General features: G+C 40.6%; 1 protein-coding gene across 2 annotated transcripts in view; it reads left to right on the plus strand.

Moving 5' to 3' along the window:
* Window positions 1–3569: 3569 nt before the first annotated feature.
* The window catches only part of frem2b (FRAS1 related extracellular matrix 2b), a 49424-nt gene continuing 28505 nt past the window's right edge, over window positions 3570–24488 (plus strand). For both annotated transcript variants that reach the window (XM_042219663.1, XM_005926465.3), the window contains exons 1-2: window positions 3570–8771; window positions 9872–9961. In XM_042219663.1, the coding sequence (XP_042075597.1) occupies window positions 3761–8771; window positions 9872–9961 (5101 nt within the window). In that variant the 5' untranslated portion in view covers window positions 3570–3760. The remainder of the gene's footprint in view (window positions 8772–9871; window positions 9962–24488) is intronic.

Genomic DNA, 24488 nt, shown 5'->3' on the forward strand with positions numbered 1-24488 from the left:
TCAACTTAAATTTTAACTATTATGCAATTTTTTTCTAAAGTCACCTGAAATACCATGTTTCATTAAAAATCAATATCCACGAATAGCTATAATTTTAAAAAAGACAAAATATAAACACTGCTATTGACTAAAAGAACATTTAAAGTCTGTTTTTTCATTACACAATTAATAAATGATGATCTCATTCATAATTCTTTAATTTTCTGAATTGTTTTATTGCTCAACAAACTTCATTCTGAAATCGGTGGAGAATGACGTTCTTCTACAAATACATCAGTCACACTGGCACCACTTTTCCACCCATGTATCCAACCTGCTAAGGCTAAAATGCTATAGTCTGCAGTTTTCCTGATTTAAGTGGAAGTCAACATAATGTGGTCAACCTATATTTTATACACACGAAGGTAGCTCCACATACACATAAAATTATGTCTCAGTTCATAAAATTGGTTCTATCTGTTGATTATCCCTGGATTTTTGCAAAGTACTTTGCATTGTAGCTATTTATTTAAAAGAATGCTATAAATATACTTGACTTGTTTTGCAAGCAGTATGTGTGCTCGGGCCATATTTTATAGTCTTAATTCATGGGTTCACAGACACCTGGGGAATTTGGGAGTGCAAATAAAGAATATGATTACACTTCACTAGATCAGCCGCCTTTTTGTTCTTTAGTATCCCAAGAGTAAAATAAACGAGAGAAGATGGATTTGGCTGCTGGTAGGCTGTGCATCGTGCTTTTGTGGGTTATACTATTTACTTTTATAGGGAAGGGCAGAGAAGCTGGCATCTTTTCAGCTTAGAGGTTCAACTCAGTGTTACAGAGAAATGATGAGCTAAAATAGCCCTAATGAGATCACTGAGTCCAGGGTTGCATTGTCTCTAGGGAATGACCACCAGCAAAAATAGTCCTGATAAGTCAAGGCAATTGTTGGAACAGAGTCACTTATGAACTCTGAAGCAAACACAGTAGTGCCAAAGGAGACGTTTATCAAGAGCACAAGGGAGAAAGGGAAGCGGCTTAATTAATTTCGATTTAATTAATGCATTGTGTGGTCTATTAATTACAATATTGCTTTTTTAACAGTTGCATTCCACCCACATTTAAAGGGTATAAATCTCAAATGATGTTAATCCCAGACATAGTGGTTAATGTTAATAATGACAGAATACACACATAACAAAACAATGTGAAGAGTCTGTTTGGCTCCAGATTTGAGCTCAGGCTGAAGGCACAGATGGTCCATCCTGCAGCGCCTCATTATCCAAGTATCAGGTTGACTTGATGTCACTTCTCAGAGCTCAAGGCGCCTTACATGATGTATATCTCTGTGAAAATGGTTAAAATAACAGTGTTGTTTCTGACAGGAGGGAATACAAGTCTTCCAGTATTTAGCCTGTTGGGAGGGCATCCAGCTGAGAGGAAACTGGAAGCTAGGTTTTCAGTAAACAACAAGCAAAAACATGGCATTTTTGGATATATGATCCACCTAGTGTAAATATATGTATCTTTTTGTTCTACATAGACACTGTCTTTGGACGGCTGGTAGAAGTGTAGTTAGCTGTCACCAAAGTTGTCTCGAAACAAAGTAAACCAAGGTTTGAGTGTTAACAGCGACAAACAAAGAGTAGTCGAACTCCCGAACAAAGAGCCTGGAAACTTTTGTTGTCAGCTGTCAGCAGTGTGAAAACTTGAGCAACCTGAAATCAGCTCCTACTTTGATAAACACAAGTGGTATGTGAAATTGAGCCGAAGTGCAATTTTTAAACCTCAGTCCCACCTGGGCCATGTGTTACTACCCAGCAATAAATCCTCTGCACATCAGGAGCATGATTACAGTCTTCAGTTGCTGCATGGACTGACAGTTCTATCTACTAAGAATGATTGGTCATTTTCAATAAATTTGATATAAATGTGATATGACAGAATATCATCAAACTTCCCCAAAATAAGCCTGAAGGTTTGGATATGATCCAATACCTTCTCTGCCATTGCTGCTGTCAGAAAGTCCTATTCATCTTCTTTTTCATTTTCTCTTGTAACTGGGAGCTGTCAAGGACTGGGAGCTTTGCCTTGCAGTTTGCTGGGCTAGATTTATAATTGGACCCTGTCAACAGTGTCCAGTGCAACTCAAGTGCAACGTTTGTTATGGCAGCTACTGTGTACTGATTTCAACACATGCCAGCTGCAAGATGGTTTGTGTGTCATTAATGCATAACCATTGGTAAGTGCAGACACAATGTGTGCGTCCACAAGCTTGTGGATGGAATGAAAAATCATCTAAAGGGGATCAAAAGAGAGGGAACGCAAATGAAGTCAGATTTTTCCAGGCACTGTAAAGCTCTAGAGTTGCTGCCTATTTACAGGGAATCTTAGGTATCTGTATACATACTATATACACAGATGAGCAGCTATTCCTGCAGGTGGGCTCAATGAATACCACGGCTGTGTTGTAGAAATCTGTCTTGCTGACATTTTAATTGAATGTGAGAACAGTAAAATACCACACATGTTCAAGATTTTTCTTTTTTTTTTTTCTTTTCCATACACTCCCCTTTGGACGTATGTCTGATTCTACCAGACAAATTTCTTAATCTACCAGATTTGTAATTCTTATCTGACTGTGCAGCAGTGCTCATGGCACCAAAATCAACCCTACTTGGAATAAAATTCAGTCATTCTGTCCTGCCCTGCTGTGTAGTGCAGTATCTTTGTGGGTGTTCTTTTCATCAACACTGGTTCTCCAGGTAAGTGGTACAGAGAGAGGTTCATGACTGGGCTTGTCAGCTTGTCAGAGGAAAGTGCTCTGCTGGGGAAAGCACCTGACATCTGGAGGACCTCTGCGATTAGATTGCCCTAGCAAGAAGCAGGACAATGTTCCCACATGATTTGGATAAATAGAACTTTTGATCCCATTAGAAGTGGATTGTGAGCAGGGTTAAAAAAAAAACTTGAGGACTGCCTTCAAAGCATAATTTGAATCGCTAGTGACAAAAACAGTGACTTCTTAAATAAAACAGAAAACATTAAGACAGTTAATCCTGCAAATTGCAAATTGCACGAGATATTAATATAATCATAGACCAAATTTTCCGAAATGGATTAAAAACAAACAAACACAGGGAGTATTAAAAAATGTGAGTTTGGAGGGTAATGAAGACGTGCAGAGCATATTCACTCCAGCGCAACCCAGGAGAGGGAGACAAAGCTCTTCTGCACTCACATTGATACAGCTGGACTTCTCATTCCCTTATTAATGTGGATATTTTTGGAGTAATTCAACTATATTTGAATGTATATTTAATAAAGACCGCTAGTCTGCTTTTGGCGTGTTTAAACGAAGTAACTTGCTCACATATCTTATTGCAAGTTCTGCTGGGGACATACGCAAAGTCACGTCTAATACATAAATAGCACCACATTCTTTTACTAAATGAAACTGAGCGTTTATCCGACGCGACATTCTTTTTCCACCCAGAATGACACAAACCACGTCCATTTAAAACGCGTTCCGGAGGAGAGATATCGACCAATTGGCTGAGTGGAGGGCGTGGCTCTCCTTACTCCAGCTAGGCAGGAGTATGAAGTTTGGGCTATCAGTGCACAGCTACTGTGAGAGAATGGTGCACCTCAGTGCTCACAGGTGCGTGATATTATCCAACTCCGATTTTGTACTCTTGCAACTTTAACCGAGGTACGCGGTTTACAAGGTTGCATGCACAAAGTTGAAGGTGTTTCCTCTGCAGTTCCACTCTACAAATGGCTTGGATTATTCACCCGCATCTGCACGGGACTGGCGCCGCTCTGATTCTGCTCGCAGTGATTCTGACAGGTGATGTGGTTGCACAGGTTTTTGACAGCTATGGATTATCATACGCTTTGAGGGCTGAGCTGTCAGAAGACACGATATTGGTTGCCAATAATGGGATACGCGTGCCTTTCGGGAGATCAGTCTTCATTGATCCCATCAACGATTTGGTTATCCAAGTTCAGCCCGGTGATAGATGCAGTATAACAGTCCTAGACAACGATCCTTTGTCTCAAAGGCCTGGACACCTGTCTCCGAAAAAGTTTCCGTGTGAATTTGGTCCCAATGACGTGAAGTATTCTCACTTTGGCTCTCGGAGTCCCCCGAAGGATAGAGTGAGGTTACAACTCAGGTACGACACGCAAACGGATACAATTATAATACCTTTTATGATGGAGGTGGAGGTTATTTTTACACAGCTGGAGGTGCTGACGAAAAACATGCCGCTCACTGTTGAAAAACTGCTCGGCACAAGTAATCCCATCGATAAGAAAATTTTAGAATTCACCTATGATAGAAGTGCGCATCAGTGCAAAATAGCTTCCCTCTCCAGTGGCAATGTGCTGCCCAGGTATGGAAAACTTGTGGATGAAGAGAGCCTCGGAACAATGGTGGACTGTGATGAGTTTATTAAAATGAACACCCGTTATCAGCACACTTTCGCTTTGAAGTCACCTAACAGAGATTACATTCCGATGGTTGTGGAATTACATGATAAAGAAGGCAATTTGCTCAAGCAGGAATTTTTCCAGATTCTGGTCAGAATCAAAGAGGGTGAAGACAACATACCTCCTAAACCCAGCTTTGTTGCCATGATGATGATGGAAGTAGATCAGTTTGTAATGACAGCAATAACCACGGATATGCTGGCTGCAGAGGATGTTGAGTCTAATCCTGATGAATTAATCTTCAATATTACATCTCCCCTGTCCTTTGAGGAAGGCTACATAGTAAGCACTGATGATAGGAATTTGCCAATAACCTCATTTTACCAAGGAGACCTCAAAGAGCTGAAAATTGCCTACAAGCCCCCTGCTGTGGATTCGGACACTGAGAGGATTTTCCAGATTGAGTTTGAGGTTGTGGATGGAGAGGGAGCTGTGTCAGATCCTTTTGCTTTCATGATTGTTGTAAAGCCTATGAACACGCTGGCCCCTGTGGTTACTAGGAATACTGGACAATTGCTGTATGAGGGTCAGTCCAGGCCTCTGTCCAGTTCACAGAATCTGGAAATCAGTGATGAGGATAATTTAGAGAAAGTCAAAATGACTGTTATTGATGGCCTGAGGCATGGTGAATTGACTGTTCTGGGCTCCAGGAGGAAATTTTTCACCCCAGCTGACCTTGATGCTGGTGTAGTAATTTATCAACATGATGGCAGTGACACGTACAGTGATAATATTGTTTTCAGAATGACAGATGGCACAAATGAGGTGGAGTTTCTGTTTCCTATTACTGTTGTGCCGACAGATGACGAGCCTCCCATTATAAATGCCAACACTGGTTTGGTTTTATTCAAAAACCAAATGATGCCTATCACCTCGCTTATGCTCAGTGCAGCAGACATCGACTCAGAAGATTCCACAATTAAATTCACAATCGAGCCTCCTTTTTCCACACTGGGACAGGTGATGCTGCGTCAGTCTGAGGCCCCAGAAGACCCATCAACCTGGAAGTTTAATACAGAGGACGAAATGTATGAGAAAGTAGTGACTGAATGGCTGCAGCAGGATATTACTGATGGTAAACTGTTTTACAAGCACATTGGACCTCACAGTACCAGCACAGTCATGGATCAGTTTGTGTTTACGGTTCAAGATGACAATGACCCACCAAATCAATCAGGTCAAAGCTCATTTGTCATCAAAATTCTCCCTGTTGATGACCTTCCACCTGAACTGTACCCTGGGGCGACGCTGCAAATGACTGTGCATGAGTATCAGCTTACTTACTTCCGAAAGAAATTCCTCCGTTACACTGACCTCGATTCAGACGATCGTGATCTCAAATATACAATCGTGCAGCCACCGACAGACACAGATGAGAACAGCCCTGTTGTACTGGGAGCTTTGGTATTGACTGAAAATCCAAACACTGAAGTCACAACTTTCACTCAGGCTCAAATCAATCACCACAAAATAGCTTACAAACCACCTGATCTTGAGCTTGGAATTACCACTCATGTTTTGCAGTTTAGATACACTGTTGAGGATGTTTCTGGGAATACTGTAGAAGGGGTTTTCACTATATTTTTAAAGCCTGTGGACAACAAGCCGCCTCAAATAAAGAACTCTGGATTTACTGTGCTTGAGCGTGGCAGACATATCCTTACGAGTGCTGAGCTGGACACCTCTGACACAGACACGGAAAAGAAAATGATAACCTTCACCTTAACTCAGCCACCACTGCATGGTCAGGTCCAGTTTACATTCATTGATATGACCAAAGGAAATGCTTTCAGTCTAGAGGATATTGCAAATGGCCTAATTTCATACATTCATAATGGAGATGAATCAACAGTGGATTCCATACAAATAGATGTCAGCGATGGGGTGCACATAGTCCCGATTACTATAAAGATCAATGTGAAGCCAATTGATGATGAGGCTCCAACTATAAGTCTTCCTGCTGGCACAATTGGCTCCTACATAGATGTACTGGAAAATGGAGCAACAGAAATCACAAGTAATGTCATTCAAGGAAGAGATGAGGACACAGATGACCTCAGATTAACCTTCATAGTTGAAGACCCGCCGTCATTGGGTGAAATCCTGGTTAGAGGTGTTTCATCGGGCACATTCACCCAAGCTGATATTATTAATGGCTTTGTGGTCTATGCTCACACAAGTGGGGAGATAGGCTCAAGCACAAAGGAGGACTTTTTCAATCTCACTTTGACAGACATGTCTGATGAGTGGACTGTGGGAGGAAATAAGATCACAGGTGTCAGAGTGCATGTCACCATTCTTCCTCTGGACAGCCAGGCTCCAGAGGTCTTTGTGGGGCCGCAGTTCACTGTTGTTGAGGGAGAGAAGCATGCCATTCAGATTCTCCACATAAGCGCAGATGATGTCGACACCCCCAGCGATGACCTTCTATGTACAATCATCGTACAGCCGACTTCAGGGTATGTGGAAAATATTTCCCCAGCCCCAGGCTCAGAGAAATCCAGGTCTGGAACAGCTATTAGTGCTTTCACCATCAAGGACATCAAACAGAATCACATTTATTATGTTCAAAGCATTCACAAAGGAGTCGAGCCAGTAGAAGACAGGTTTACATTCAGATGCTCTGATGGCATCAATTTCTCTGAAAGGCACTTTTTCCCCATCTCCATAATCCCCTCTAATGATGAAAAGCCAGAGATTTACATGAGAGAGTTTGTGGTTATGGAGGGCATGAACATAGTTATTGACACTCCCATTCTGAATGGTGCTGATGCTGATCTCCCCTCTGATCAGCTGACATTCATCATCACCAAACCCCCCAAGCATGGATTTATTCTCAATCAGCTCACTACTGGCACCGTCCCTGTGTCTAACTTTACCTTGGATCAGATCAGGGAGGCCTCCAGCTACGTGTATGAGCATGATGACTCAGAGACCACAGAGGACAGCTTTGATATTGTTCTTACAGATGGAAAGTTCAGTGTGGAGAAAACAGTCATTGTTATGATTATCCCTGTGGACGACGAAACCCCAAGGATGGCAATCAATGATGGCCTTGAAATAGAGATAGGTGATGTGAAAGTCATTAACAGCGATGTTTTAAAAGCTACTGATCTGGACTCTGAGGATAGCACGCTAACATATATAATTCGATACGGACCCGGTCAAGGGTATTTGCAAAGAGCGACGCCTTCGGGGACGTTGCAAAATATCACAGTTGGAATGAATATTACACAAAGCGAGGTGGATCAGGGTCTGATTGTGTACATCCACAATGGACAAGAGGGAATTCGAGACCTCATCAAGTTTGATGTGACTGATGGCATCAACCCTTTGATTGACAGATACTTCTATGTTACAATCGGCAGCATAGACATGGTTTTCCCTGATGTGGTCAGTAAAGGTGTATCTCTTAAAGAGGGTGGCAGGGTTACTTTGACAACAGACCTCCTCAGTACCAGTGACCTCAACAGCCCAGATGAACACTTAGTTTTCACAATCACCCGAGCACCAGTCAGAGGACACCTGGAGTGCACAGACACACCTGGGATGCCCATCTCATCCTTTACACAGCTCCAGCTGGCTGGCAACAAAATCTACTACATTCACACATCGGATGACGAAGTGAAAATGGATAGCTTTGAATTTGAAGTGACTGATGGCTATAATCCCGTGTTCCGCACTTTCCGCATCTCCATCGCTGATGTGGATAATAAAAAGCCTGTACTGACGGTACACAGTCTGGCAGTGACTGAGGGAGAAAACAAACTCATCACACCTTTTGAGCTAACAGTTGAAGACAGGGACACCGTTGACCGTCTCTTGAAATTCACAGTCACTCAGATTCCAGTTCATGGTCGCCTGCTCTTTAACAACACCCGGCCTGTCACCTCATTCACAAAGCAGGACTTGAATGAGAACTTGATCAGCTACAGGCACGATGGCACAGAGAGTACAGAGGACAGTTTCTCCTTCACTGTCACCGATGGCACTCACACAGACTTCTATGTCTTCCCCGATACTGTATTTGAGACCCGAAAGCCTCAAATGATGAAGATTACCATCCTCTCCGTGGATAATGGTGTACCACAGGTTCTGGTTAATAAAGGTGCTCCAACACTGCGGGTTTTGGAGACAGGCCACTTAGGCTTTGTGATCACTAGTAAGACCCTGAAAGCAGAGGACAGAGACAGCATTCAGGACTCTGTGACCTTTAGGATTACTGTAGCCCCAAAACATGGCTACCTTATCAACCACGCCAGAGGAAATGCAACTATCAACAGCTTCACGCAAGGTAAGAAGGCTGCTCTTTAAAACTTTTCAGTCCTGTGACATTCTGATGGATTTGCAATCTGCTGCAGTAAAACTCACATAGAAGACTTTTCAAAATATTCGGAGCAGTCTGATGTGAATTTAATCTTACCCTGCTCTTACTTAGACTTTTAAATGGCCTTACTCCAATGGTCTTAAAAATCATAAACTTTTTGTTTTCACTCTAGAGAGCACCTGTTTACAGAAAGAAGTATGCTAGTGCCTCAGGCTGACTAGTTCGCTCTGGAGGAGAGCATTTTTCAAACAGTGCCTAAAACATTTCACTTTGGAGGAAACTTAGGGTGGTTTGTGCTTTACCAGAGGAATATAACAGTAGACAAGAGAATTACAGACGTGATGATAAACAATGTGAACATGCAAACATGTCAGAGGGAGAGAGATGTGGTATTCTAGCTCCCAGCAAATCACTGGCTTTGTAAATAACATGGTGCAGTACAGAAGTTACATTTCAAACAGACCAGAGGGGTGTCTTGGTAATGGTAAATATCAGGATAGCAGCCACAGTCAATATCCACGTATTCCCTGCTTTTATTTACTAAGCCACTGTGAGATGCTTTCCCCTAGAGGCCTGTTCAATATTTCAAGAGTTCTCACAAGAGTAAACAGGCAGTAAATAAAGACACTATCTCCTGGGCATTTGAAAGTTTAGGCTACACATTTGTATGCATCTGTCCCTTTGAAGGGAGATATTCTGACATAAAATATTGAACGCAGCAAGTGGAAACTTTGCAGTTTTTAGTGCTATAAGGAAGCTTGTCTAGCACCACGCTATCAAGATGGCAAGCAGACAGACTGCTGTGATGGCATCCCACGAGTCAAGCTGGTCTTAATGTCCGGCATCATTCAAGAGTCTTATTTGTTTACAGCCCTTTCAGGCAGTTCTTTTTGCTCAGATTCCCCTGGTGCTGTCAGCGTGCACATTTAGGCACACAGGCACAAAGACACTGACAAGTAGATAGGAACAAACTGAACATATTTTGTTAGTTGTTTTTGCCAAATAGCTGATGCAAAATTTTGTGAGCAGGATTTTTCTTGTACTTATGTAAATGTGCTCTTTTTCAGCTGAAATTGACGACATGAGCATATGCTATATTCTGAGGGATGGGGACAACGCGACAAACGACATCTTTCATTTCTCCATTGAGGACAGCGGTAAGTTCCTCAATTTAAACATCCACTCTTGGAGTTATATTGAGTGATAGCCGTTAAATTTGAAATGAGTCTGTGACACGCTCACGTTTGAGGACGTTACAGTGAATTTGTCACGCTGTTGCTGTTTAATAAATTCAGATTTCTCTAAGAAGGGTAAGGCTTGAATCCACTCAACAATGTGCCTAATTAGGCAGAATTACAAATCAAAAGGCATCTGCAAAGATTGCAGAGATTTCCATTATTTCAGCTTAAGTAAGTGAGATAACAGGCATGCAGTGAAATAGAAGGAAAGATGTATTGTTTCTGGGTAGCTTTTGTTTATGCTCTGGTGAATTTCATTCCACCAGCATTTCGGAGAAAAAAGGAATGTTAGATCTTTTACGCCTATTAAAATTTTATTCAAATATTTATTAGTATATTCATTAGTTTGTCCTACTGCAAATGATGCCATAGGTAGGTCAGTCTTTTAGCACCTAATGTAGTCGCTCATTATTTTTTAGAAAGTAATGATTGATTTAGCCAGTTACTAATTAGTAGAGCTGTAGATATGTAATCAGACGCAGGCTCTGTGAATGGTTTGAGGCAATCATGCCGGTGTTGCCGATTAGCAGAAGCAGTGTGCCTGACAGTGTGTCCTTTCTGCTATCCTTCAGCTGTGATGAGTGAGCACAAAGGACGGCTCTAATAGGGGCCCTCTTTTCCCACAAGCACCTCGGCGAGCTCCCATTCTCATTTCTCATTTTCCGTGCCTTCGGTTTGATATTTGACAGGTTAAAATCAATCTCAACAGGTGGATGGGGCGCTAATAAGAGATGACTCAAATGCAGGAGCTGGTACTGAATATCAGCAGTTGAGCCCATGCAGATTTTTTTGTTGCTGAGTGAGGGCTCAGTCCCTTATTATTGTCTCACTTGGGCTTTCTTTTTTTGTTTTGTTTTAATGGATCTCTGTGGGCCTCTCTCCCTCTTTGTCACTTTCTTTCTCTGTGTACCTTGCTTGATGCTTGATGACACACATATCCCCACACTGGTAGTTTATCTTCCAGACTGGCAATTAGATTCACTCCTTTCAGCGCTCACTGCGAGACTTCAAAACAGCTTTTGTCTTATTCCGTCCTCAATCATAGTTATGTCCTCAAACAAAACAAAGCATAAAATGGCAACTATCAGATACAGTGCAACTCTCTAAAATGTCATTCTTTGATATGAAAATTGTACTTTATAGTGGCACCTAAAGAGCTTAACAAATTGATGAATGATCTCATTGGATGGCCGATCCATAAGGACTCACCACGTACTGCAGTGCAGTTTTTGAGGCAATCAGTGAAGATTTTTTTTTTTTAATAAGATTTAAGCTGGGCTGGTGGCTGCCCTAAATCCCTAGACAGAGCCTGCAGCTCTTTGAACAGCCGTGTTGTGGAGGAGCTGAATGCCGTACACTGGCACACAGCTGCACTATGTCATGTTCAGCAGTGGAAAACATTCTCTTTCTCGCTTCAAGTTCATTGGGAAATTTACCAAATGCACTTGGCAATGCTATGAGTGTGAAAAGTTGCTTTTCATGTTGCAGCTGTTCAGTGAGATTCCACGGGTTTATGCCAATAGTTGTGACGAACTGTGAATGTAGTCACATTTTCGAGTATGCGCCTGCTGCTGACTTCTGATTACCATAATTTGTGTGCTTAAGCGTGCTGGTCATTGTTTAAACAGCACATGTGCAAAGCTATTGGATTTATTTATTTACTGTTTTTCCCTCTTCCAGGTGAGGTCATGTATTGGGTTTTAGTACACCACACAAAGGCCTATAGGATTTCTTCTGGTTCCATTGTCAGTCCAAACATAAAGTGACTGTCTGCACTTATTACAGGGCAGTACGCTAATTTACTCCCGGCATGTATTCTCACAAAGGAGGATGAATGGAAAGTGCAAAGCCATTCATTGTGCTCCATCTAAATACTTATGGCAGTCTCACTTCTAACCACAAGCTTGCTTTAATTGTAGAAGCTGACATCATAGTTTTCCTAATAGATGGGTTGTCTTGTTAACCAGGGTACAGTGTTGGATTTTAATCTGAGCTGCCAGAGCGTCAGTTCCTCTTTGCAACAATGTATTTTCTGACTTCTACATGTTTCTAATTGTAAATGGTGAGTTCAGAGCCCAAATGTGAAACTGTGCTAGACCTGACTCGCTCTCATCCATTGTGTAGCACAGTTGTATTAGAGTATCGACTAAAGTAATGACCTGTGCTTTAAGCAGGCAGATATTTTGTTTACCTTGATTAATTATGTTTGTGCAATTTAGGCGGTTTCACTTGATTAACTCGGCCACATAAAGAGAGGAGATGGGCTTTTTACTACAAGTAAAAACAACTGGGCCACATCCCAAAGTGCTTAGCATTTTTAATTAGTGAATAGAGTTTCTTACAAAGTACAACTTTTAATCCTGTTAGTGTATAAAAAACAGAATAATATTGAATTTACTTTCAAATCATGCTGCATTTTATGTGCAGTGGTCTACAAATGATTTGTGCATTTTTTTTATCTGATTTATTTTCCTCTTGAATTTCTTTAGCATCTTAAAGTTGATACTGCCGGCTTTTAAAGCTGCATTTAAGGTGTTTTTGCCAAAAAGGAGACCACAGGATGAATGTTACCAGTGATGCTTGTGTATAATTTTTTGTCATCCTTGTCAGAGCTTTAAATTAATCATTCCAAATGACTAAATTCACACATTTTAACTTGTAGAGATGTCTGCTGTTTTGAAGAAACTGTTGCCCAAATGGAATGTCGATTTTTTCGGAGAGGGGGTTGTATCTGTGTGCCTGTATGTGTGCTGCCCTTGTTATTCTAACTCAGTTAATTGTTGTGTTTTGATGGACTCCAGCTCTCCCCTTGTCTCCTAGGGATTCAGTTGCATTCAGGTGAGCTTACCTGAGCACACACGAGCCCTCGCATTCCCAGGCAGTTGTTTATGGAGCTGATTCCCTGTCTGCTTCCAGCCAGTCAGTCAACCTCACAAATGTTCTTAATGACAGACACAATGTAGTACTCTTTGTTTTTTATTCCAGGCGCTCAGTGCATTTTTATTTTTTATTTTTATTTAAGTGAGCTACAAAAAGGCAGCAAAAGATCATTAATAGTTTGGGAAAAGAAACGTATTTTTAAGGTCAAACTCTGCAGGCATGCACAAAATGTCCATGTTTTCCTCATTTGACTAATGAGACTCGTTCGCTGTAAGAAGCATAGAGTATGTAAGTCAATAATTTCTAGTGAAATGGGTCAGCAGTGAAAAGAAAAATAGAATCACTTTCTGTCTGGAACACATTTTCTCACATGGAAAGAGACAATAGGGTGCATGTCTGCAGAGCCCACCTCTACAAGCGTGTTTTGTTTGTTATTTCTGCTTCGTGTAACAAGATAAGTTCAGGTCACCGTGCATACCTCGACCTAATAAATCCTCCAAACCATTTTTCACCTGCAGTAACATCTGATATGTATGTTGTCAACATAACTTCCATGTTATCGGTGTGTAATCTCTTGTGACAATGGGTGCATACTCCATCTTCTTTGTCTCCCCTCCTAATTCCAGGCTTGGGGGGGGGGATTATCTTACTCCCCATTGCGTGCTAGAGTACAACAAAAGTAAGTGTAGAACATGCACTCACATGCAGTTGTGAGGTTAGTATAGCTATATGCTATAATATCCCCATCACCGCACAGGAGATGACTCTGCAGTTTTGCAGCGTTTCTAGCCTGCTATTAATGAAACTGTCTCTTCTATACTTTCTTGTGGGGTATAACATTCCTCTGTCCTTGGGACCACTGGTATGAATCATATTCATAAAGTATGCTTTAAGCTTCAGCAAATTACATAGCTGGTCTCGTTGTAGTGATAGTTTAAAGGGGTTTCAGGGTGTTCGGTTTTCTTCACAGTCCAGCTGTGCTGCAGACAATAAAATAGGTGAAGTCGTTTTATTGTTATGGAAAAAGCATTTAGTGATAAAACATCTGGGCTTTGATTACAGAGCTGTTCCTGAGGCACAGCTGCTGCACTTTGGGGCTGAAAAACTGAATTACAGAATGGATTTAGACTAATCATTTTAGTTGGAGAGTGATTTGCGTCTCTTACCGGTCCCTTATGTCGTCAGCAGCTAACTTTGTGTTATAATTTTCTCACTAGTCTGCATTGCAGTTATATTTGCAATGTTTACCACCCAGCAGCAGCCTTCTCTATTCAGCACAGCATAACGAGGTGTATGTGCAAGTTTGCTTTCCTTTAATGTGTGTGTGAAGCGTAGAGACGACTTAAATGAAAGCATATCCGCAAAGAGCTGCTGCGACTAACCAAACAGATGAAAAACCTGTGCTCATCTGTGAGGGGATCAAACATTCGCTGTTATCTAGCAGTCTTGAGCCAGCGAAATACTTAAAAAAAAAAGATTAAAATGCTTTTATTGATGATGAAAAGATGATAGTAGAATTCTCCGAGGCAGGAACGCCTAAATATGTTTCAAGAGGTTTCATTGTTCTGAAATGATTTAGGCACTGAATAAGCCAATGAATTCTCTTTTTTTTTTTTTGTTCAGATTTCTTTGCCCAAGTCTGTTGGATCACTTTCAGGCCGTCTGTTAGTGCTGTGCCTCTTTTTTTTTATTGCTGTTCATTTTGCTCCTGAGTGCAGATTACAGCTCCGTATTTACAATCTATATTTAGTCCAAAAGGCATATTCTGCTGCCTCAAATGCATCAGAAAAAGAGAACACCAAATCCATTAATGATAGATAATGATTTGGAGCAGCCATGACAATGTCACATTTATTTTTCATTGTGGTGTTTGTGCTGATTACAGCAAAGAATGTGGGTGATTTGTTGCTTAAACATCTAGGGAACTTACTGATTTATTCTGATGTGCTTTAATTTTCCCATTAGAAAACAGAAGGGAAACCCTGTTTGATGATTTTGCTCTCTCTGTCTTTATGTGCTGCCAAAGTGTATGTTGCCAAGGTTAACAAAGCAAAGGCAAATTCCCAAAAGTATAGAAACCTCAGGCCCAGGCTTGTTCTCCGAATGATGATGTGTGTCGTCATTGCTGCCTTAGGTTATCAGTCTAGCAGAACTGAGATTCCTCTGGTGAAAATCCCCATTATGTGGAAAAAAAGGGTTAAAGTTTGTGTCATCGGGTTTTAGGACGGCCCCAGACAAATTGAGTCATACTTAAAATAAATATAACAGGGGCAGAACAAAAAGGAAATAAACTTTAGGTCAAATTAAACTATTCAGGAATTTATTTTGCGTTATTATGTCACAATATAAAATATCACTTTCTTTTCATGCTCTGCGATGTGTCCTGTGTGATTTTTGGCCTCATGAAATCGCCCGATGGGACTGTTTTGACAAACAGCAGGGAATCTGAGTGTTTGTGATGCTACAGTTGCTGCTGTAACAACTCTCTTTTCACAGGAGTAGAGCTTTTGTTCACTTTTGAAAAATCACTCTGGATAATGTGTTTCTGGCCCCTGAATCCCAGCAGTGGACCAGAGCTGCTCCTCTCCGCCCTGCCGCATGATAAGCCACTGACAGCTGGGCCGAGGCTGTAGTGTGTCACAACTCTCTCCAGCTATACTTGGGTTTCATGATTGGAGCCCTTTGCACGCTGCACCTCCTTTGTACACATTTTTCATGCACGTTCACATTCGCGTACACAAAGCATTGACCGTCTTTCCATCACTGGGCCAGCTGTCTGATTTCATAATCAGAGATGAGACTGGCGCTGCTAAAATGTTTCATCAAGATGCTTGGCATCAGCTACAGTTTAATTGATAACGGCTTTGTCTTTGATTTCAAGCTGTTGTCTCTTTTGATTAGAGTGCTGTGATGTAGAGCAGAAACAACACCAGCTTCTTTCATTGTGATATCATCAGCATATTATTGAGGAGGGACAGAGGGGTTCAAGTTAGGGGTGCGAATACATCACGGATCGGTTGCACTGGTGATAGACAGATTAATAGATGAAGTCAGGCAGGAGTCTCTTTGGACTATATTGTTTGCAGATGAAATTGTAATTTGTAACGAGAGTAGTGGCACGGTGGAACTGAGCCTGCAGAGGTGGAGGTATGTTCTGGAGAGAAGAGGAATGAAAAGTAGTAGACGCAAGACAGAATACATATGTGTGAATGAGAGAGAGAGAGACGGATGTAACAGTGACGCTACAAGGAGTAGAAATAATGAAAGTGGATGAGTTTAAATAGGTGAGGTCAGCTATCCAAATCAGACCATGTACACGGGAGGTGAAGAAGAGCGTATTGGCATGGTGGAGTGACTGGAGATGAGTGTCAGCTGTGATTTGTGATGGATAGAAGCAACAGTGAAAAGGATGGTCTGATGGTAGATGTTTGGTTTAGAGACAGTGGCACTAATGAAAAGACAGGAGGCCAAGCTTTGGAAATGAGTGCATCAGAGGGACAGCTCAGGTCGAGTGGTTTGAAAACAAAGTTAGAGAGGCAAGGCTGAGATAGTTTGCACAGGTGCAAGGGAGTGATAGTGGATATATTGGACACAATATGTTGAATATGGAACCACCAGGCAGGAGGCAAAGTGGAAGACCACAGAGAAGATTCAAGGATGTAGTAGAAGGAGGACGTGCAGAGCGTTGGTGTGACAGAAGAGGATATTAGGGACAGGGTGAGGAGGAGGCAGATCACCCGAAAGAAGAAGAAGAAGAAGAAGTTTAGTATATAAATATGCAAGGGAATTATATACAGTAGAGAGGAACTGAAGATGATACGCATTTAGACACAGACTCACTTGAGAAGGTTTTTATTTTCACACATGGTAGGAGTGTGTCTCTGGGCTCTCGTCTCATGAAAGGTGCTGATGAAACCCTTTGGGGATTCTGATCAAGCTCCCACTCACCATCACCTCCTTTCTATAAGTGTAGCCTGATACTCAGGATATGAGGAGTCATCGTGTGGAGAAATGGATTGGGAGGTGGGGGGGTAGTCATAGGAGATGAAAGATTGAAGTGCTTTGTTGGTCCCTGTATTGGTGAGGGCAAGGCGTCAAGCTGCTTCCTGTCGCCTGTAGCGACGGCATGAATGTGCTGATGTGCACTTCACTCTCTAAACACTGCCTGTGTTGACAAGGTGTGAGAGCGCAAATGTAGTAGGTAAACTCTGCATGAGTTCAGCTGGATCTACATATGAATATAAATGATTTAGAGTTTGCTATAGATTTGATTAGCCGTGAAGAAATGTTATGTAGTCAGTAAGTATCAAGCTTCTCTCCATTTCAAGGAATGTATGACAGCCTCAAACTATGGTTATTTAATTCAGACAACATTCCCGTCGCTCACTTCAGCTATTCTCTTATATTTTTTTACAGAGCTGAAGGCAGTGCATATCAGTATTTTTCCACTACTGGTCAAGTAATATGTCCCACCAAAAGTTGCATTTGATATGTGAATCAATTCTTAGTTACTTGTCTTACATTGCATTTTCTAAAATTTGTTTTGGCTTATATCAGTTTGAGAAGTACAAAAATAATTCAAAGACAGCCGTGGAAATGTCCAGCACTCAGATGAACCCTTCCCCCCATTAAGAAAACTCAGGAATGTCTTGCTGCCAGAAATTAACTAGACCATGCATGGGCTTATCTTGGTTTTCCAGCACATGAGCTTGGAGTGAAGTGAAGAGTTACATATTAGCAAGAAAATGGGACAAGAGACAGAAATAAAGGCCAAAGGAAGCAAGTTGAGACAACTGAGCAGTCTGGTAAAGAGGTTGCATTTTACTGCTTATTTTTTCAGGCGACTGGCTAAAGCCACTACCCTCGCCACCAAACATTACTTCAAACGTGATCAGTGGTTAATAAGTCATATGTATGAGCAGAACATTTGGTGCGATTAAAGCTTCGAAACATCAGGTGCAGATTTAATTTCAACTTTAAAAAGAGGTGATAATGTTTTAAAGGATATTCAGTGTGAAATTTAACAAAGCAATCTGAACGTAAGAATGACATTTCTGCTCTCTTGTAACTCCAACATTCATCTCTTGTCCTTCATGTCTAATAGTTTTCAGTCTGAGAAATATTCAGATTCATTACATCGCATTACTTTATTCCATTCCATGGGATGCCAGGTAATTGTGCTCCCTACAACACTGAGTGCCTTTATGGTAGCACACAACACAGTGGTCTCTGAAGAGAATAAATTTAAATGATAGTATTATGCAATGTGGTATACTCCGAATAGAGGTCTTGCAGCACAGAACTCATCCATGCAACGACAAGAGTGTATCTGACTTTGTACCAGAAGTCGGTTTTCATATCATAAGGTTCACTTTCGCCAACAAAGACTTCCAGAAGCTATTTTGACAATGATTCAAAGGCCAGGGAAAAAAAAGAAAAATCCATTGGATTGCCTAAATTAAATGTTGCATCCTTAGAAGTACTCTTCTTTTAACATGCCAGCAAATATTTTTGAACCCAGGGCTTGTTCTGCTGCACAGACTAATCTTCAGTCCAATATTAAAAGGAGAAGACAATAACAACACTAAGTCCTTAGACATTTTCTTCGCTCTTTTCATGAATGCAGAACAGCATGCTTATCTTTAAAATGCAGGTTTGCACAGTTCTACTCAATGGCTTCTTTTCATCCATCATAAACAAAGGGCCAACAGTTATTTAACACTTCTTTAGGAATTACCATTTCAGCTTTTTAGGGAGCATTTCGCTCCAAGGCAAACGCTTTACTACATGTGAGGATTTGCAAGTAACAACTGTGAAATGCAGCTGAAACATGTTGTTATAGTCGAAGCCAATGGAGGCCGGCCCAACAGACTCGAGAAATGCCCGGCTTTATTAGTATGGAGCGCATGAGTCTGGGGGACTGGGATGGGGTTTTTTATTCTGTGGTCTCACACTGCTGCTTTCAGCAAACAGTCCACCATTATTCGGTCTGACAAGAGAGCAAACACTGAGCATTCAAGGGTCAAGAAAAAGCACGTCCCCCCCTCTCTTTGTCAACTCCTGTCTTCCTGCATCCTTATGTTTCTTTGTTTTCCCTCCCATATTCGCACTTAGCCTTGTACCTCCTTGTTATTTTGCTACCTTTGTTCTTCTGTTCAGTCGCCAGCAGTATTTGAGAGTTGGGATACATTTTGCATATGCACCTGTAACAATGTAAGCTCAGGCAGACACATTTTCTTCTGCCTGAGGTTGAGGCTAAGATAAGCTCAAAAGGCATGTTATTCTTGTATTCTTTACAGCATGCTATTTGGAAAGGTGTTGTTTTTTTTTTTTAAATAACTCCATGTAAACGAAACTCAAAGGCTTGCTAAAACAATTTTTGGCACCAGCTTCACTTCACGCAGCTTTTTCAGCAGGTCACAGAAGATTTGCACATCTACCTCAGCAGCTTATGCGCCACGGTGTTCATACTGTACATAATTGACTGGTAATGAGCAAAGAACTCCTGATTTGAAATCCACTGTGACCTTTACTTGTGAATGTTGAAAAAAAGCCCTGTAGTTGCTAATTCAGCCTTTTGTTGTAACTTCCCTTGCTATTGAGAGTTCAGGCTTATGCTCCGTAAACCGTGTGGCTGACTGTTAATTAAGACACTCGAGGCCACGTCCTCTTCGACAGGCTGGAATGCTATTCAAGGGCAATCAATGAATACTTTGTCTGAGCTCACCTATACAATCAAAATATACAAAGCCCTCAGAAGAGGCTTTGATACCTCTTTTGGAAAGAGATATCCTTCAGAAATGTGATGCACTTTAAATTCCCTGTGTATTAACTTTCATGGTTAAATCTTTAAACATTTGTTAAATCTTTATATATTGAAATTTATAACTTGAAATCTATGTCGATCGTGATTTTGTTACGCATTGTATTTTCATCAAATATAAGAAAAATATAGAAAATATTAGCCGTAAAGCCATGATAGAGGTCCTGGGCACTGGTATAGCTCACCCATATGCTGAAAGACTACTGCAGCGGCCTGGGTGTCCTCACTTTCCTGTCTGTTTTACTATCCTGTCAACATGCCTAAACACAAAAAGTACCTCCTCTAAAAATATAGAAATAAGTCCTCACCTTGAGTGCTTGGCACAGTGCCCCATGTTGTAAAATCACAAAGTGCAGACATGCACTGCAGAGTTGGCTTCATGCTGCTTCTTAAGATTTCTGGAAATGTTCTAATTGAACTAATATTTCCTCCCAAGGCTAATAGGATTGATATAAAAAAGCCTGAATGTTTTCATTTGCAGTATGAGATGTCAGTGGTTTGTAAATTTTAGAAACGGTACATTTGTCTATTGTCAGGATAACTGGAAATTGGAGCTGCCCATGCAAGTCTATACTCTGAACTTGATAACTCTTTAAATGTTTTCGTAAATAATTTATGAACTTACATATTTGAGAGTAATAAACCTTTAAATGATGGCGATAATTTGCTAACATTTAATTTGTAAGATGGATGTTAGATTTTAATTAATTCTCAACATAACTGCCAACATATAAATGTATAAATGATCTGAATTTATACAGGCAGATTTGTGACTTTGAAATTGGAAATACAGTAGACGTTTTATGACGGATGTTTTTATTTCAAAAATGTATTCTTACCAGTTATTCTCATGTGTCTTTGTGATATCTGCACCCACAAATGACATCATTTGTGGCAGTGTGTGAAGACACTGGAGTGTGAAGAAGATTCCCAGGGAATGGGTGACCTTTCCCTACAGTCACATTGAACTGTACTTCCTCTGCCACATTTCTTTCCTGGGGATGAATAAAGGAGCCTCATCTGAAATAGGAGCTCTGGGAATTGCTCATTGCCTTTTTACACATGCGAGTGGCTCACTGTGCAGTTTCCACAACAACCTGGTGCTGCAATTAGGAATCAAAAAGTGTAAACAGGATGACTGCTTAAAAGGATCCTTAGTGTCAAGAACAGGGTAGAAGAGAGTATTGAAATCATGATGTTAAGTGTTTTGAATTTCATTCTGCAGATGCTGGGTAGAATTTTTTTTAATTTTCTGATTCTTGTGAGGAGCTGATAATTTGATTCTGTTTTGATTTTGTAAAATGTTGTATGAAACTAAAAAAAAATGCCTTTAAGTGTAATCCAATCATGGCCAACATAGTTATAGTTGTCACCCCATAAAGTCTCAGAGCAGAGATGTAATGCAATAAGGAGACATTGACCTTCTAAACAGCTTTAAAAAAAATCAGGATTTAGTCACTAAGGACAGGTAATTCTGACTGCTACACTTCAAATTTGGAAAGAGCTCTGAGAATTTAATCACCTTTGGGTTCAGATGTTAATCTCGAAGAACTTTCCCTACTGAGAGCAAAGCATTGCTTGCTTTAAGCCTTGCATGGCTCTCTGACCTGGCACCTTTGTACAAAAGCACCTCTCGCCTTTCTTTCAGCATTCACAAATCTTGCCCCAGAGTGACCACCGTGTGTTGGAGTGGACACAGAGGCAACAGCAGCCAGAAGGGACGCTGCTGGAGTGGCCAGATTTATGGCAGACCAGTTCCCTGAAAGTCTGTGCTTATAGAAAAGGGTTTAGGACCTGTGAAATCATAACCATTCTAAATCTTTCAAGCCATGGCCAGCTCTCCACTCGTTACTGTGCATACAAGGCTTAGGGAGATTAGACCATATCGCTCTCTCTCTCTTTCTCTACTCTGCCATGTGCTTTTTTTTCCTTCTACAGGATTATTAAATCCCTTTTCCCTTAATTGGAGAGGTGAAAAGTATGCTGGTATAGTCTCACACACCATGGACCTAAAAGCAAAGGTCATTTTATAGGAAATGATTATATAACATGTTTGCTTTCCATCACAGAAATTAACCATTGAAAGAAAATTAGGTATTGATTTGTCTCTTGACTTATATGTTCTCAAAGGCGACATTGCCTCCATTATGCAAATTAATTAAAGACGATTATACTAAAATCGCTAAAACCCTGGATGCATAAAATCGATTACACACTAGAAGACCCTAAATAGCATGATTACATCTTTGAGGACACATTGGATTCTGATGAAATTTTAACCTAGCTGTAAGATTGAGAAAGCAACGCAAATTATTCAAAGCAATTTTCAGTGTGACCATAAATATTCACCAAATGTAGCCAATTACCTCAAAGCTTGATGGCAGCCTGATCATTAGATGGGGTGTCTTGCTAATGATCCACATGTTGAATAGACAGACTGATTTACACTTACCGACATTTTTTGATGCTAATTAAAAGATGGCACGAACAGTAGTTGGGTTTTTTTTTTGTTATTGTTTTTTTTTCTTTCTTTCTTTTGCTGCTGGTGATTTAAGAAAAATAGGACTGCATGATAATGTTTTAGAGGCACTGATTAATAGTATGAATGAATTTGGTTTAGCAAATTGCTTCAGGAGACTTTATGCCTCGCACTGCAGGTGTGGAAACATCATTTTGTTATCCACACCAGCACAAACAAATGAAGTGTAGAAAAACATTATCTGTGCAACACTGAAGCAGAGTTTGTAGTTGGAAACATCTGCATATGAAATACATTTGAACTCATTCCTTAAATATTTATTTCTTGGCTTTTCTCCAACATATAAATGCATAAAAGTCAAATAAAATGTTATTCTGCACTTAAACATGCTCTGCCTTCAGTCTCTGATAGCTGTACAGAGCTGTGAAGTTATACTTTACAAGTTATTTCATGCATTTATTAATAAATTAAAAATAAATAAATAAATTGAAAAGCTCTTGTGGCTTTTTCTTGTAGTGGGGTCTAATTGCACTCGGAAGCTTTGAAACACAACAAACCAAAACACTTAAATTACTTTGCAGGTTTGGTGCACAATTAGTTATCGAGCTATATTTTTATTAACATTGCAGTGCTGAAATGTGCAGAATGAAAGAGAAGGAGGATTGATTAGCACAGACTGTCTATGTTGACGTTTCATGTTCCTCATGTCCCTTTTGGAGTTCCCTCAGGTCCTTTGGCTTCTGCTTCCAAAATCTGCATCTTAGATTATAAATTAGCCACGTGCATGTAAGATAGACACAGCTAGTGCTTAAATACACAGAATAAAATGCCTTATAAATATGAGTGAAAAGGTGAATGTGGCTTATAGTGTAAATTGCTCAGCAACACCTCAAAAGCACTGTATAAATGCCAGTCTATTCCATTACATGACAGTGAATTTAGAGTACATTTATTTTTAGATACATTTTGTCTTTTGAGTCTAAAAGGATTCATCAGTTAGTCCCAGTTTATCCTTCATAATCAGCGCAGTGCAACTCTGCGGGCAAAGAGCCGCCTATCTGTCTGCCTGGCTGAATCCATGGGGCACTCTGGCCTGCAATGCTTGACGGTGACCAAATAAGGGCTGACTGCAACATGTATGCAGGGAGGAGACCATTTTGTAAGTTGGCACAGTGCAGCCTTTCACATTCTTTGGCCCCACTCAAAAGGCTTCTGTCCTTCATCACGCATCCACTATGTGAACGGACAGCAGCTACATGAACTGTACAAGAGGGTTTCTCAGATGGTTCATGTATGAGGTTGGCTGTAGTTAAGTGCTTGTTTGCAGAGTCTGACAGTTATCTCTAATATTTAGAGTGACATCCACTGCCAGCGCTTAAAGGCATACTGTGAAACTAACAAAGACAGAACAAAGGCAGTTTGTCAATCTGGTGAATTCATTAAGATTATCCAGGAAAAATAAGGATAATGTGAAAATATGGTCTAATATTAAATCTAAGACTAGCGCTGCAGAGCAGACCCAAACATAAGTGATACAGATATTCACTAAATTCAGTCTCACTACTGTGAGACCTAGTTAAAGATTAACTTGGATGTTTTCCTTTGGGCCTCTTTGAAGTGGAATTAGTCCAACCCCTGCTTATCTTAATTAGAAAGAAATCTAGGGGAGTGAAGTGGTCTTCTGGAAATGAGCACCTCCACTCCCTGAAGCCCATACTAAAGCTTAACAAGACCTTGAGGAACGCTAAACTTAACGTTTTCTAATGTCATTCTGGGACTCTACCTATAATATACTCTGGTATAAACTGTGAACATAAATATTTTTCTTCTGATGTTTGAAAGTGCGGGTCAGTGCTGTGTCGTCCTCGGTCTCTTATGGATAGGGAAAGTGAATAATTAATAGAGCTTGTTCAAGTTTGTGAATAACGCTGAAGGTGAACAGGTGTTTAATGTGAGTGATCCTGAAAAAGAAGGGAAGAAAATCCTCCTTGAGGCTCGGTTTGTTGCGTAGGCACTTTTTTGAGTGTCATGTGAATACTTATGCAAAACAGAACATGAATTGGTGTGCATCTGACTATATTCTGTTCCACTCTCTAGCTGAATATTTTAGTGTGCAAATAATCTGTTGCCTTCATTTTCTATACCTACATAGACTCTATCTAATGTAAGGTTCAGATAAACAAATGGTGGCAGAAGACTAGCCAAAACCTCTGCTTCCATTGCTTCCTTGGAGAACAGGCGCCACAGCTCAGAGATCACACACA

This window comes from Haplochromis burtoni, unplaced genomic scaffold (assembly GCF_018398535.1).
Source record: "Haplochromis burtoni strain Fernald_Lab_line unplaced genomic scaffold, NCSU_Asbu1 Contig_36, whole genome shotgun sequence".
NCBI lineage: Eukaryota > Metazoa > Chordata > Actinopteri > Cichliformes > Cichlidae > Haplochromis > Haplochromis burtoni.